We start from the raw sequence: 16,060 nt of genomic DNA on the forward strand, positions 1-16,060 counted from the left end.
GCTGGACACACAGGAAGGAAAGACTGGCCCAGAGGAAGGAGGTAGACCGGAAAGAGCACTTGACCTGGAGCCCAAAGGCCTCGGTGTCTGCATCTCGTTGCTCGTCTTGCAGATGGGTTCGCACCACCTGCTAGGGTTACCCTGGGGTCCCAGCAGAGCATACCTGTGGCAGCGCTAGGAGCCCATCCTGGAGGCAGGCCTCTGAAGATCTGGAGCCTGGTGATGGGGTGCTTCGTGACTGAGATCCCCTGTTTCCAGCTCTGAAGGGGTGGTGGTTTCCTTTGGCTTCTGTCTCCTCCAAACAGGAACTTGTGGTGAGGGGAAGTTCTGACTTCCTGCACTTGTAGCCGGCCAGGGCCTGGGCTGAGGGGCCCAGGCGCGCCTGGAGGAGGGGCCTGGGCTGGGGAGCCTAGGCCAGAGGCTGCAGTGAGGAGAAAGGCAGGTGAGCGGGTGGGACTGGGGCCTGAGGTTCCAGGTGGGTCACCTGTGCGTCCTTGTGGATGTACTGCAGTGGCTGCAAGCATAGACGCGTGGGGTACCTCCCTCCAGTTCAGGGCAGGAGGGAAGCACCCGGAAGAGGGGCAGAGGAAGTGTGCTCCATCCTGGTCCTGCCACTGCTCTGTGAGATGACCCCACGCTCTGGGTGGGCAAAATGGGCAATGGTAGCCATGGTCACTGAGGATTACTGGGAGGATTGAACGAGGCAGATCCATGGTGGGATCTCAGCCGCATCCTCACTATAACGCCAGCACCATCACGGCACTCCCTGAAGTAGGTGGCCCTTGAACTGGCCATAAAGACTTGGGCAGGGGGCCAGTTAGCTCTTCCCTCCCTGCTCAGTCTGCTGTGTTTGTGGGTTTCCCAGACAGAAACGGAGAGCTGGATTTCTCCACGTTCCTGACCATTATGCACACGCAAATAAAACAAGAGGACCCAAAGAAAGAAATCCTCTTGGCCATGTTGATGACAGACAAGGAGAAGAAAGGCTACATCATGGCGTCCGAGCTGCGGTCAAAACTCATGACACTGGGGGAGAAGCTCACCCACAAGGAAGGTAAAGGCCTGGGTCCCTCCTTCCTAACAGCAGGGGAGGATTAGGGAGTTGGGGGAAGGACACCATGCCGGCAGGACTGTGCACACACCGCATTTGATGCATGCCCCAGACGGCTGCTCAGTGAACTCTGGAGCCCAGGGGAAGAACGAGGGGGCCCAAGAGTGACAGAGGAAGTCTGCCAGGGTGAAGGGAAGACCCGGGGAAACCCAGCCCAGATCTACTTGGGCCTTACTATGGGCCTTCATTTAGCGCTCACGACAGTCCTGGGGGCATTAGTGGCCCCCTTACACTGCTAAATGGTGACACGAGTAACTGGCGGGTAACAGCTAGTTGTTGAATGCAGGTCAGTTGGACACACGCACGTCCCCCGAGCCTCTTTCCCCTTGCCAGGGCTGTCTTCTGAAGTTGTCACTAATGCCAAGAGCTTCCAAACTGAGATGCTACTCTGCTCCCTCTTCTCACGACTCAGCCAGCTTTAAGAGCTCATCCATAAGGAGCGTCCGTGGTGGCCTTCGCCTGGCACCTTCTAGCAGCTCAGTGTGCCTTCCTACCTCAGAGCAGGACAAGGGGCCATGGTCTTCTGGGAAAGCCCTTTGGACGCTCTATGGGATGACCCCAATGTTGGGCCATCCGCTGGCAATCTTCCAGCCTAGCCCCTGGGCCCTGCCACACCAGCCATCCCAGGCTGACCACCAGAGGCTGGCATTTCCAGTTAGGCCGCTGGGCCTGCCTGTGGTGGGGCCGGGAGGGCTGGGCTAGGACACAAGCAGGCCGGAGGAAAAGGCTTCAGTAACCGTGGACCTTTTAGCCTTTGGTTAAATCATAAGGGACCAGCGGAGGGGTTGCAAGGTTGTGGTTTGAATTAGATTGGACTCCTGGTCCCCCCCCCCCCCCCCCCCCCGCCTCATTTGCGGGACCTCAGATGAGTTTCTTAACCTCTCTCACTCTCCTCGGTTTTCCCTTTGGGAAACAATGTTACAATAGACAGTCCCTCAGATCCTCCCAAGAGCTAACATTCTGTAAAGCAGTCTACTTAAGATTTTATCCGCAGTCACTAAGGCACAGCACATTTAAAAATAGCGCTACAGACGGCAGATTCAGCTTTCCCCCGCTTTTTCAGGCTGCCAGCTATCACGATCCCATCTCTCACTGTAGCTGTGTTAATGTGAACCGGGGAAAAACATGGGCTCGCCTTCGCTCTCAGGCCCTGAGGACACCGCTCGGCCTTTTATGTTCCAGGCGGCGTGTTGGCAGAGGGGGCCGGCTGGGACCTTAATTCTTATGGTTAATGATCTCAGTCTAAAGCAACACCATGGCCCCCAAACTCACACGCATCTTGTTTGTTTAACCAGTGAAGTGACATTTCAAACAAACTGGTAATGTGTTCCAGACAAGCGGGAAGCCCGATTTCCCTTCCTCTCGTTGTGGGAGAGAGGAAAGATGATACTAGAAGTAGGAATCTTTTACCCTGGATGACTGAAAGAAAACCTTCAATTTTATTAAGAAGCATCCTCCAAACAGCTGGAGAAGGCTGCCAGGGAGGCCTCCATTCAAAGGCCTGGGACAGGCTTAGAATTTCAGCACCCTGGTTCTTTATGGGGTCAGAGGGACCCACCGCTCTACCCAGAAGGCATCATCAGCACTTGGCCGTGAAGTGCGGCCCCTTCTCTGGACAGGAGAAGGCTGCAGTGCTTGATGTCGCAGGCTGGTGTTGGGCCTGTCCACTGGGAAGGTCTGAACCAAATGGATGATGGGTAGAAGCTTCTTCAGGAAACAAGATAAATTACAGTCTCCGCAACATTCTAAACATACTCAGAATTACCATCAGCTTAGGCACACAGCAGAGTAATTATATTTTAGGGGAGGATGGACGGTTGAGCAGAGAATCACGGGCTATTTCCCAACTGCCCAGAATTATGTGTCGGGGACATCTAGTGCCAGGGAAGTTGACACAGGGCAGTGAAACGGTTTTTGCAAGAGGATGAGGATGGCCCAAAGAGCCAAAGGTAGGCTGGCCCCATGAGGCCAGTGTGGAGAAACGTAAGCCAAAATGGCCTTTCTTGCCAACATCTGGGACAAGCTAGTATTTTGTCTGAGGAATCCAGAACCAGAAGAAACAAGTAAATGATTTTTTTTTAGCAATGTCAGAGAACAATGGCAGTTTTGTATACTATGAGCTTTAGACACAGTTGAATTTATTTTCTCTCATACTACCCCCATCCCTAAACACACACGTCTTAAAAGAGAGGTGATGGTGGCCGACACCACTTGTCACCAAGTCCCTTCTTAGGGTGGGGCATGCCAATTTGGAAGGGAGAGCTGGCAGGCCAAAGCCAGGGACAGGGTGGCCCAGGATGGGGCTGCTGAGGCTGTCTGTTCTGCTGGGAGGCTGAGAGGGTGGGCTATAGGAGGTAAAATCCACATCAAACGTTTCTGGAAATACAGGCACAGGGGTCAGATATTTTTCTTAAAAAAAGATGAAGAGAAAAACAACAAGCACAAAGTGGCCTCAGTGGCTTAATCCTCACTTAGTACACCTCCTTACCCTCTATCCTGGCCCCTGCAGAAAGCCTGATTAGCTCAAAAGTGAATCAGTGGCCTTCAGGGACAGGGGATGGGTTGTCCTGTTCTGTTCACTAGTTTATTACTTAGTCTACAGGAACGGTCCATTGGACACAAGGGAAGACCCCTGGGGAGTCTCAGCCCCCCAGTAATTGACTCGATGTCCTATCATGTAACACTATGGCCAACCTGAAAAATTAATGTGATTTTTTGCAGTGGACGATCTTTTCAGGGAAGCAGAGATTGAACCAAATGGCAAAGTGAAGTATGATGAATTTATCGACAAGATCACCATCCCTGTGCAGGACTACTGAGCGAAGAGGATGTGAGGGAGCCTCCCCCTGGCCCTGGAGATGCAGAGATGAGGAGCTTCTGAAAAGAAAAGTGTTCCGTTCCCTCTGGGGAAATGGTGAACACGGCAGCGGGGTGACATGACCCGACAGTACCAGAGGGTAGCTTGGCTCTGAGACTAAAGGATCTCAGCCGTGGCATCAGCAGGCCTTTAATAAAAAGATTTATACTGATTTTAATAACTACCATTAGTCCAGCCCTTTATAGCATCGAAAGAGCCCAAGGTTTGGAGTTGGGCCTGGGTTCCAGTTCTGACTCTGCCATTTGCCAAGCTATGTGACTCTGGACTCTGGGTAAGTCATTTCACCCCCTCAAAGCCTCAGCTGGATTCCTAAAGTTAGATTCCTACTTCTTACCTCACAGAGCCCCCTGAGGATGGTCTGAAATAGTGGCTTGAAACCGCCATTGCCAATCGCAGAGCACTGTGCGGTCCTGAGTTACCATGCGGGTGGGTCCCCTAAAAAGGACAGTCTACCAAAAGACACTATTCTGTATTTGGGTGCTGGAACCATCTTCCACGTTTCCAAGGCAAAGCCAGTGCTAGCTGAGAACCAGCATCAAGCAAAGAGCTAAAACAAATGAACGAAAGATCATGGTTAACATTTCTTGTGGCACCACGGGGCCGCTTACAAATTCTTATTCCCAGCTCAGCACATAGTGACACAGTTCGGGATATTCATTCATAAACACAGACCATAGAGTGAAAACCGTCGTGTTAAAACGGGGCGGCATCGGCTAAACAGCAGGAAGAGTGATCCGGCTTTACAGCCCACACCACAGGACGTCAGATGTGACACGTTGCATTCATCAGGACCCCGCAGAGCTTGAGAGGAGCTCCCGTCTGAATTTCGAGCTCTACTGTTATCGGAGAGGGTCACGGCACTAGGAGGGGTCGGCTCAAGTGGGCCAAATTGATCATGGCTTCAAGCCATTTCCCCCCAAGACTAATGGCAAGTAATGAGGGGAGCAACCGGCCATGGCTGGGACACAGCGAGAGCCCTGCTGGGACCTCTTCCAGCTGGAGATTTTTAAGTGACTCATGTACCCAGGAGGTGCCAGGCTGGTGCTGCCCGTGTGCTCAACAAATTTGTGGATCCACTGGCAGTGTCAGCACAGCCCTAAAAAGGGCTGGAGTCACACACTAGCACGTTTAAGCCGGGGCAGGGCAGAGCTCTAAGCACAGGGATTTTCATCCTTCTATGTATCAAAATTGGGCTCTGTGGGCTTGTGGCTTTTTAATGGCACCTTAGTGGCCAAAGCAAAAGAAAACTAAATTCAGAGGGAGGTGTGTCTTTTGGGAGGTTACACAAAACACAAATCTAAGGGCTAGGCACAAGGGAAACTGCAAGGGACAGATCGGTCCCCGTGCTACTGCAACCATCTCCCGATGCTGTGGCTTCAGACCTCACCAAGGTCATTTTCCGAGCACTCTTGGGGGCAGGCAGTAAATGGCCCCGACACCAAGTAGGTGAACTTGTGACTAGATACCTGGCTGGGGAGCCCAGGTTCACATGGTGCAGGGGCACATCCAGGATTTGTGGGGCCTGAGGCTTATACAATTCGATGGCCTTCTTTTAAGAATACATGAAGAGAGGGGCGCCTGGGTGGCTCTGGTGGCGATCTCGCGGTTCACCAGTTCCAGCCCCGCATCAGGCTGTGCTGACAGCTCAGAGCCTGGAGCCTGTTTTGGATTCTGTGTCTCCCCCCACCTCTCTCTGCCCCTCCCCGACACACACTCTGTCTTTCTCTCTCTCAAAAGTAAATAAACATTAAAAAAAAAAAAAAACAGAAATAAATATACAGAATTGCTAGGGCTGTTCCCAGGGCCCTTTTAGAGGCCAAAGCAAGTTGGGGGGGGGGGGGTTGTGTGTATGCTGGTGCTTAGATTTCGTTACCTGAAGGCTTCTCTGCGGCACCCCATGACCGCTACATTTCACTCTCAGCCAAGGCTTAGGGGTCCTGGCCCCACATCTCTTTTTGACTCGCACGGACATGAGGAAGCAAGTCCTGCACAGCCAATCTGGAATGCCACGGATGATACAGCAGATACCTAGGAGTTAGATAGGACAGGAAAGGAAGTTCTGGGCTAAAATAATAAACAAGGGTACTTCCCCTCCAAGCTTTTTAAATGTTTGTCACTGAATGGTCCCAGGATGGTTTTAAAGCAAAGTTTTAACAATCTCATCTTCCTACCAGGAAGTATCGCTTGCCCAAAGCACCTGAGTGGCTTGGTCGTTAGAGCCTGGGCTCATCTGCACCGACTCCGTGTTCCTAACTCCGGGTGTTCAGTGGCTAGGACTCCAAGACCCTGTGACTCGTTCTCACTGAAACCTCTACCCCAGGAAAGGCCTTCTCTTACTACCCCAAGGCCGTTTCTTGTTCATTCCTGAAATCCCAGTTGGTTTACCTAGCACCTAGCGTTGTTTACAAAAACAGGCCACACCTCTCTTAGCACTCAAACTGCAGATTATCAAATAGATTTAAAACTAAACAGATGCTGTGGTTTCAGCACAAAGCTTGCCATATTTCAGTAAGAAAGGGGGCATGATGGTTGTATATGCATTACTTACCTCAAAGCATGTTGCAAGGGAATTAACTGCCATGCTTTGAAATCTCTGGATGAATGGTGCTCTGAAACACCAAGCATTATCAGTTTTCTTACGGGGATGGTCCCTTGCATACCCACAGTATATTTTACAGAAGACAAATTAACTGAAGGCTTTTCTTTTATTACATCTAAAGAGCTCTACATAAACAGGTAACATTCAATAGGTAAACAATTTTTTTCCAATGCATGTAATAAATATTTTCACTTGGTACTTTTATACAAACTGACATTGGTCTACTATACATTTTTAAAAGCCATTTTACTGGTTTGGCATGCGGTATGGAAATTCTAAGAGAGAAAGTTTTAAGGCAATGAATCACAGATTTAAGTTCATGGAATTTATGGTAACTTTTATATCTGCTTATATACATTTCCCCTTTGTTAATTAAACAATTAACAGCAGCACACTCTGGGACCACCAGCTCTTCTCCCTCCCTCTTTCTGAAATCTAAGCTTTGTGTTTTTGTTTTTTTTTTTTTAACTAAAAAACAGAATTCAACATGTATTGATAAAACAAAATTCTTACTAAAATAATTTTAAATGTGCTTTAAAGTTCTGAAGATCTTGAAGTGTCTTACGGATTTAAACTTGGAATTGTTTAAAAATGTTCTTTCCACAATTAGCTAGTTTAAAATTGGGATATATGTTCATTGTTTCAGACATGTGACTCAAAGGAAAATCTGCCAAGAAATCACATTTAACAGAAGCTTAAGTGCAATCTTTCCTAAGTCAGTAACGATACAGAATTGTGGTAATGTCTAAATTAACAGAAGAAAAACTTTAATGCTCAAAATAAATTAGTCAACCAAGTGTGGCACGATTAAGGTCAGATTGTTTTTAAAAAGACGTGTCCAATAATGCCCACAAGATAATTAAAAGCCACTTCAACCCTGCTAAGTCAAATAGCTATTTTATCAAAAAACACAGAGTACTGTACAGAAACAGAAACATATGTGCACCTACTGGGAAAGCCCACGGCAAGGGGATGGTGGCAGCTTGCCTAAAGATTCTGGGAATCGCTCTTCGTCCACAGACAGCATGTCAGTGTTGGCGTGGGGTGAGGGTGGGTTAAGGAAAAAACCGATGAAATGCCTGTGCACTTTTTTTTTTTTTTTTTTTTTTTAACTTAGAAGATAACGGTGCAGGGCATGACTCTACCAATAACGACTACCGATCAAAACAGTCTGATGGACCAGTGTTGACCAAGAGACCGACAGAGGGATAGCTACTGCTACTGCGACACTCTGGCAAGCCAACAACTGAAAGAAACAAACTCCTTAGAGTGGAATGAACTAAAATCGAAAGACAATCGAATGGTTCGTTTCTCCTGTGGAGACATGACCAAAGCCACTAGACAGACATTTCTTTCTCCCTATTTATTACCTGTTCTTCCTTTAGTCTGGTATAATGCAGGACACTGAGGGAAACTCACCATCCCCAAATCTCAGCTGAAGGAAGGACAGGGATGGGTTTTCAACTGGATCATTCAGAGTTTGGGATTCAGCACTACACACAAAGTTATTGATCAGAATTTTGAGACCACTAACAACAATGACAGAAAAACAAAGAAAAGAGGATACAGAAAACTATTCATTTTAGGTAGCTGAATTAATAGAAATGATGTTTCCTATTACAGTGTGAAATAAGAAGCAACACCCCACAACTTGAGTGATTTCTATCTCAGTCTGAATTTAGACACAAATTATGGTACTCTTAAATCTTAGCCTAAGTTAATATGGCAACGAGCGTTCTTAAAGAGTTTACTCACCATAAGAGCAGATTTATTAAAACACTAATGCCTGTTTTCACCGACAATGAATCTTTTGTTTTTATTGCAAATTGTTTAGTGACTATAACTCAGCCATGTGTGTGTGGATACACATGCGTAGGGGAAGACTATTAACTCACGTGTCACTCACACACACTTGTCTATAAATACATATATACACACACACATATACATATCAACACCAACTTGTTTTTCAAAATTCAAGTCAACAATTTAGTGGCAGAGAGATGCTGTAAAAACAGGTATTATTTTTAGATGCCACACAGTCATGTGAACCGTTTTTATCATACAACTGAAGATACAGCCATCTTGAATTCTACCCGGATAAAGCAGGTCATTTTGTTACCACTGCAAGGTTGAAGCGACACTTTTATACACAAAGGTGGTCCTTCACCAACTCTGAGAACATAAACAGTCGTGATATAAAAATCCAGGCTGGGAAACTGGTAAGCGTTATGCTCCTTCCTCCATCTTTTCTGTTAAACTGGCTAAACCCCTCCACACCTTCAGGTGCTCCCCTTAGGACAAGATACCTTCTCTGATGAGGATTCTGGAACACAAGTAGAACCACCTTCCTTCCCTCCAACCCACACTCATCTCCTGAAAAACAGTTCTCACTATATTTACATGTTCCATTATTAATAAGATTAGATTGATCCATGAATTCTAAAAAAAAGAGAGAGAAAGAAAAAAGAAAAAAGGAAACAATATTGACTTTCCTATGTCATGCGTGTCTTTAAAAGGTGAAGAAAAAATAAAACAAACAAGACAGCAAGGCTAAGAAAAGAAGTTCACTCAGAACCAGGGAGTAAATTGACTAAGACTCAAGCCTATTTTGCATTTTAACTGTTTATCAGATAGTGGATTTCTAGACGGACGTGTGTGGTGCACTGTATTTTCCAAAGAGAATTTACTTTTAGGGTAATCGACTGTCTTGCTTTCTTTTTCGAAGCGATGTAACCTTACCTCTGTCAGCTGCACAAGACACCCAACAGGGCTTTTGAAGCTATTTTTACTTCCTACTTTGGCATGAAGATCTTCGTGAAAACTTGTTACCCCGTGGCCAAAAAGGCAGGTGTTCACAGACTTGGTTTAAATACATAATACTGGCAATCCAAATTTAGAAGAAAGAACTAGACTAAAGTGTATTATTCACAGGTCTGCCAAGCCTCCTCCTTTATCCAGACAGCTTTACTCCAAATCTCTAGAACATATTCTCAGGGGGTATCTAGCAAATAAGAGAGAATATGTGATGGGGAACATGCAACTGGGACAGCAATAAAGATGCTCATACGGGAGTTCAAGACCTTCAAAGCACTTTGAGAGAAGCAGGCAACTGATTTATCAACTGAATGCAGAAAACTCGGGAGGAGAAGGAACAGTAACGACAGAAAAATATACACAGACACACACACTGAACACACACACCCACGAGCTATGTCCTGAAAATACACAGGGAATGCAGTGGGACAGATGAGATTTATAATTTAAGGCTGAATAAAATATGCACACGCACAAACAGAATCCAAGTCTGTCCGTTTTAGAAAATGGAAATTAAAACGATCTCCCCCCAGCCCCCTCCCCACAACAAAGAAAAGCCCACAATTTAAAACTTCATACATGCAATTCCTTTTCTGTTATTGCAAATAAAATAATGCCATTGAAGTAAAATGAAACCAAAACCATAGGACAAGTGATGAAAAAAAAAATCTTCAGAATCCAGAAAAAAATGAACTGAAGGTGGTTTGTGGGTACTTTTTTTTTCTTTTTTTCTTTTCTTTCCTTTTTTTTTGTTTTTTACAAGTGTTTTATCAGACAGGCAGTCTTAGATTTATATACAAAAGTAAAACTGAAAATATAGTTTTGTTCTCTGTACATTTCTTTTAATTTTTTCCCTAAAAAAAGGAAAAAAAAAAACACGCTTGTGTACTTTTCTAAACAGAATAAGGTAAAACATAGCACAAAGTTCTCTTCTTTCTGCCAAGTTCATTTAATCTGGGGTAGGGGTGGGAGCAGCAGGGGCGAGGGAATCAGTCCAACGAGATGATGTCTGGGATGATGCCGAAGATGGACGCCGTGTCCGCGCTGCTCCTGTTGGCAACGGTGTGGCTGTGGCTCTCCCGCAGGCTGTTGGAGGACACGAGGCTGCTGTTACTGCCACTACTGCTTCCATTGGTGGTTGGCAGAGAAGTACTGCCTCCTGCACTTAACTGATCGAGAAACATCTGTGAGGAGGTATACGGAAAAAACCGAGACGAGTGTAAGAGGTCTTGATCATCGGAAACCGCTGCTGCGGCGGCAGCAAGGAGGGAGGTGTTATAATGCTGGGGAGGGAAGACAGAAGACAAAACACCCATCAATTCTAAATTCATAGACCTTCTCAGCAGAACAAAGTCCTCAACTTAATACATACTGCATATCTGGTATGCCTGAAATATCTACTGCAACATTTCACAGTCAAATGGCCGTATGTAATGATCACGTTCTTGATCTTGAGAACATTTTTATATTTGAAACCGGGGGTGGGGGGGGAGGAGAACCAAAGTAAAACTTGTGCTGTGTTTTGCTTTAATTTGTAATGCGAACAATTCTCAAAACTCTATTTCCAAAGAGGCATATGCTCATTAGCAGCAGGAAAGAAGACAGTCCACCCTCTTTCTCTAATGGAGATATCTGGCCAAGGATTTATCAACTGACTTACTGCCCTGTTTCTTTTTTATATAAGAGTACTGGAAACCAACAAATAGATACTATTCTGACTATACACTCAGGCACAGCTGAAACAAGGGGATTTTTATTTAAATGCTTAAAACCTTAACAATAATGAGGACTACTCTGAATTTTCTAAGAAATTTATCTTCTCTCACAGCTACATAATATACTCACAAATACTTTAATGTTCAATTAAGACAACAGCAATATGTTTCATATAACATACCTGATTGTCTCCTGATAAGAAAGGAAAGAAATCTAATCCTGTGAGAAAAAAAATTATTTTAGTTTTGAAAAATAAAACAAAACAAAAAACCCTCCCTAATGCCCCAATACTCTAGAAACCAATACAAATCTTAAATGCTAATTCTAAATTCATTTAGAATTTAAAAAGAAGAGCGGAAGCCCACTGTTGGTCTCTCCCCTCTCTAGATTACCAAGGCTGAAGTTCAAGCTTTAGCCATATTTGCCCTCCTTGCAACTCCATTTGTGGGATTTGGGTCACTGCCACCCTGCTGGATCGAACATGATCCCTTACACGGACAGAGTACTTTTCACCAATTTTTCTTGACTTCTCTTACCTAACATTTCAAACTACTCTAATGAACTCCTCACAAGCACCTGTGAGGTATGTCGTTATGTCTGGCCTCATTTTGTGGGTGAGAACGTTTTACGTAGGAGGAAGTTAAGCAAGCTGTAGCACAGATTTTCTTTTTCTTTCTCAAATTTGTTCACTCGCCACTATCTGTACCAGATTCCAACTCAGAGATCCTCCAGTGGCATGAGGGCGGGGAGAGATGGGAGGGGTGTGACTGCTGGGGTGCTGTGTCACAGAAGGACTGTCTGGTCCTTGGCTGCCATGGAGTCCATGCAAGCTGCTCCTTCTAATTCCCACTCTCGTCCGCATCGCTCAATGTATGATATGGAGAACAAGAAACCCATGTGAATAAAAGGCCTCATTCTGATATCTAAGCTTGGGGGAACGGATAACAAGCAGATGTAGATAAAAATATGACGACACAAATCCTCTGAGGATCCATCCACTGTCTACACTGGAACAGGTTACAACACGAGGATCTGCAAAATGTACAGTCCCTGTGGTTCCTGATGTGGACATCTGGCAGTAGCCTCAGTGAGAAATAGGGCTGCCTTGTCTCAGAGTAGCCACTAACCACATGATGTGGGTACCCAAATTCACGAAGATTAAGTCAAATGAAGAACTGAGTTCTTCAGTCACAACCGCCATGTTTCAAACGCTCCATAACCAGATGTGGCTAGTGGCCACTGTAAATTACATTTCCCTCCTCGCAGAAAGTTCTACTGGACAGAGCTCAAACAGGGTTTTCATAACAATCATTAAGAATCTACTCAACTATTTCAGCTTCCAAGAATCTTTGCCAGTGGCCCCGGATTTTTCCGTAGGGGAGGGGATGGAGGGAATCTTTCACTTTATATTTTTGTATTAAATTCTCTACAGTACGCACACACAGCTTTTTGGGATAAAAAAGAAAAATGTTCTTACATGTACAAATTCTTAAATTACAAAGACACAGAACTAATAATTTTTTGATAACGTAAGTGATTATTATCAACCCCAAATACATTGTGCAGCGAGTATACTGACATTTCAAACTACTTTTAAAAAGAAGAATCAGGTTTGCTGGAACAAAAATTAAAACTTCCCAATGTCTTAATTCAGCATTATTTAAAACATAATACAACACAGTTACCCACAATGCCAGTTGCATTATTAACTGGATTCAGGAAAAAAAAAATAGTTTTCATAAATATCAAATTGCAAAGCAACATATTGAAAGTCATCCAAAAACAACTTGTACATCACTGAAGGTCACAAAACCTTGAGATCCTTGTACTAGTCTCACCGCTGGTAGTAAAACATTGGCTACTAATGAAGGTACAAACAAGGAACTGGGTCTGTATTTATTTACGACCACCGTGTTAATTTCTCTCAGTTCACCAGGCCCAAGCCCCTGTTTTTTCAATCTTTCCATTCTTCCCTAGACTCACCCGGAGGAAGTCTATGTAGATCAAAGGCATTCATAATGCTATGTGACAATAGAGAAGAACCAGTGACTCACCTTGTAGGTCATAAGGCATGGGTGTCATGTGGAAAGGATGCCTGTAGTCCTGGATGAGGGATGTATTAATGTAGCTTGTGTCTACAGCAGGGAGGCTTGGGGTGCGGGACACTGGAGATGCTTGATGTGGAAGACTTAATATGCTAGAAGGAAAGGTTCGCATAATTTTCATGAGTCAGTTGAACTTTTAATTCTAACAAGGGGACCGCATCTTGCAAAATGAGTCCTAGCTTTTGTGCTGAAAATAAAAAGACAAGCAAAGCAATACATAATTTAAACTATCATAATTATTCGGAAATAATCTGTATATAGAGTAGCACTTTGCAGGGGCTATAGGGAGAAATGGATGGGTAAATGATATATCCAACATTCATAAGCCACATGCTGTCTCATCTACACTTTTGGAATGCAGGGGGAAGGCATGGCTGAGCCACTTCAGCGAGATATGAGTGAAAGATATCTATAGCAGCCAAAATTTGGAAACCTTTTAAAAATAAGCACTGGAATGCTGTCTAATCAAAAGTATAGGTATGTCCCCACAAAGAAAACACACAGACAAGCCTGAGAAATGGCAGCAATCTGAGCAGTGGCGCTAACAGCTGGCCCCCACACTTGTAATCTTTACGAGAACAGAAACACGGTACTGTTTATCCTGGTATTCCCAATGCCCCGCACACTTGTCGGCACACTGTTTGCATACAAAGCCTGCTGAACGAACGGAGGCAGCAAGACAAGAAGATGTGCTCCAAAGTGAACAGGTGGTGGATAGGTTTTAAAGAGAGAATAGTATAATGGCGGGGGGGGGGGGGGGGGGAAGAACGGGACAAAAAAAAAGGGATTCTGGAAGAAAAAAGTGAAATGTTTAAGTAGCTGAGAAATTAAATCTTTTTTTCCTTACAAAAAATTAATTAAAAAAGCAAAATGGAGGGGAAAAGATGAAAAAGACAAGAAAGAACTGAAATGATCTTAAAAAGAAAAAGAATTCTAATAGTTCTGAGTGCAAACATGAAGCTCATGTGCTATCCCAATCATCCAAGAGGCTAACAGGCATATGAGTCATAGAAAATAAAGAACAAAGAAGGTATAAAGAGGCTATTTTTTTGCTTTTAAAACTTCATATAAAGTACTTGGGTGTGGAGATTCAATTTCGATGGTGCAATGCAAGTTCAGAGTATTTCAAAAGATGCCAAGGTTGGATTTCCAGGAATAGAGTTCTAGTTATGACCCTCCGCCACATTTTCATGAATGGGATATGAAACATAAAATATACTCTCTTCTGCCTCATAAAAAATGTTTTGTCTAATGGAAACTTAATTAAACCTCTTACATCTATAAAAAGTACCATTTTCCATTAGCTGTCTCCTCTGACAATGCCTAAGGGATTATAAGACAGAAGAAAGCAGTTGAAATGCTAGCCTTTGAAAATATCTTGGTATACCAAACAGCAAAGGAAATTTCTGGATGAATACTAAACACTCACTGGCTGAAGACAGCAAAATGTTTTACATTTACTGATGTTTGCCTCTAATTCCTGGCTGGCTCCTTTTCTTTCAATTTTGTGATATTATTCTGAAGATGCATTTCCACCTTTACACTGCACAATAACAAATACAATATGCCTAGGGTTGAGGTTTTTATTTATTGGCTAGTCATTATCGTAAAATGGCCACGAATGCTGAATATGGCATTATTCTTCTAAAAATGCCATAAACTTGCAGGTTGCTTGTTTTTATCCGTAAACAGAGAAAGGTCTGGCATTGGTAAATACTTTATCTGGGTTTAATTGGTCACTGGTAAGCTCAGGAAGCAGTTAATGCACCTAATGTAATTTTCCAAACATAATAAACACAACTAGTTTTGGAAAAACAGCAAAGCAAATGTCCAAAGAATTGAAATACCAGATTTCTAAACACTCCAAAAAGTTTCCTTTAAGGAAAAATGTACAGTCAGAGAGCAAAATTATTGCACAGTTTACGTATATATGTGACTACTATAAATATTCTACAGAGTAGAAGCAACTTACATATATAATGGTGCATTTAATCCATTAGGTATACACCCAGAGATTTATGAAATACCTTTTAACGTTACAATTATGGTATTTAAAGAAATAATATGGTAATATGTACTTGGTCATAGTAAAATTTGATATTAAATATAAAATATCTTGGGATCAAGATTCTACAGATATTTGTTCTAACTATACCGGCTTCTGGCAATTTGACATTTTTTCCCCTCCCACTCAGATTTATAAAATAAGTTGGTGTAAAAACAAGGTCAGGTTTGTTGGGTAACAGGCATCCGGGTAGGCTTTCATCAGACGTAAATCTTCATAAGGTAGGATTTAAAGTAGAATTAATGTTTAGATATTCATGTTTTATTTTTTACATAGAATAATGATACTGCTATTAATGTCTTTATTTCTGTCTGACGTGTGCTGATAAGCTACTCTGGAGTGAAAATACTAACCTGTGTAACAGGTTTGATTGTATTATGAAGATTCCTGAAATAGTCAGTTTCTAACAGGCAAGTTACCTTTATCATAATTATGTTCTTTTTACTGCTGCAACTTCTACCTTTCAAGTAACTACAACTATTACCAAATAGAAGATCTTTTATCTCATCAAACAGTATCAAACCTGACAGTGATTGGACTCCATGCATGGGAATGCCTGCCCTTGGTCTGGTGTTAACTTTCCCTCTGGAACCCTGAAATTTTGCAACAATGCCTTCTCTCACTTAACATTCTTTCTTCAGGCACTACTGTTCGCTGGAAGGAGATTATTTGACTAGCTCCTACTCAGTTACAACAGGCCACATCATTCTCCCGATATATACCTAAAAGGGGGCACGCCTATTTCTAGACTTCTCTTTGGGGTGCTACA

General features: G+C 43.7%; 2 protein-coding genes across 6 annotated transcripts in view; one reads left to right on the forward strand and one right to left on the reverse strand.

The window, feature by feature from the left end:
- The window catches only part of CALML4 (calmodulin like 4), a 10,156-nt gene extending 6,007 nt beyond the window's left edge, over nucleotides 1-4,149 (forward strand). The window contains 2 exon segments of the mRNA XM_027067623.2: nucleotides 866-1,054; nucleotides 3,833-4,149. Of these exon segments, the coding sequence (XP_026923424.1) occupies nucleotides 866-1,054; nucleotides 3,833-3,930 (287 nt within the window). The 3' untranslated portion in view covers nucleotides 3,931-4,149.
- Nucleotides 4,150-6,680: 2,531 nt separating this feature from the next.
- Nucleotides 6,681-16,060, reverse strand: part of PIAS1 (protein inhibitor of activated STAT 1) — a 119,613-nt gene continuing 110,233 nt past the window's right edge. For 4 of the 5 annotated variants that reach the window (XM_015078456.3, XM_027067617.2, XM_015078446.3 and 1 more), the window contains exons 12-14: nucleotides 13,176-13,318; nucleotides 11,303-11,340; nucleotides 6,681-10,688 (exon numbers count right to left, since the gene is read on the reverse strand). In XM_015078456.3, coding sequence (XP_014933942.2) covers nucleotides 10,395-10,688; nucleotides 11,303-11,340; nucleotides 13,176-13,318 — 475 coding nt within the window. In that variant the 3' untranslated portion in view covers nucleotides 6,681-10,394. The remainder of the gene's footprint in view (nucleotides 10,689-11,302; nucleotides 11,341-13,175; nucleotides 13,319-16,060) is intronic. The other variant, XM_053223822.1, reaches the window with a different exon arrangement.

The sequence above is a fragment of the Acinonyx jubatus genome, chromosome B3 (genome assembly GCF_027475565.1).
Source record: "Acinonyx jubatus isolate Ajub_Pintada_27869175 chromosome B3, VMU_Ajub_asm_v1.0, whole genome shotgun sequence".
Classification (NCBI taxonomy): Eukaryota; Metazoa; Chordata; class Mammalia; order Carnivora; family Felidae; genus Acinonyx; species Acinonyx jubatus.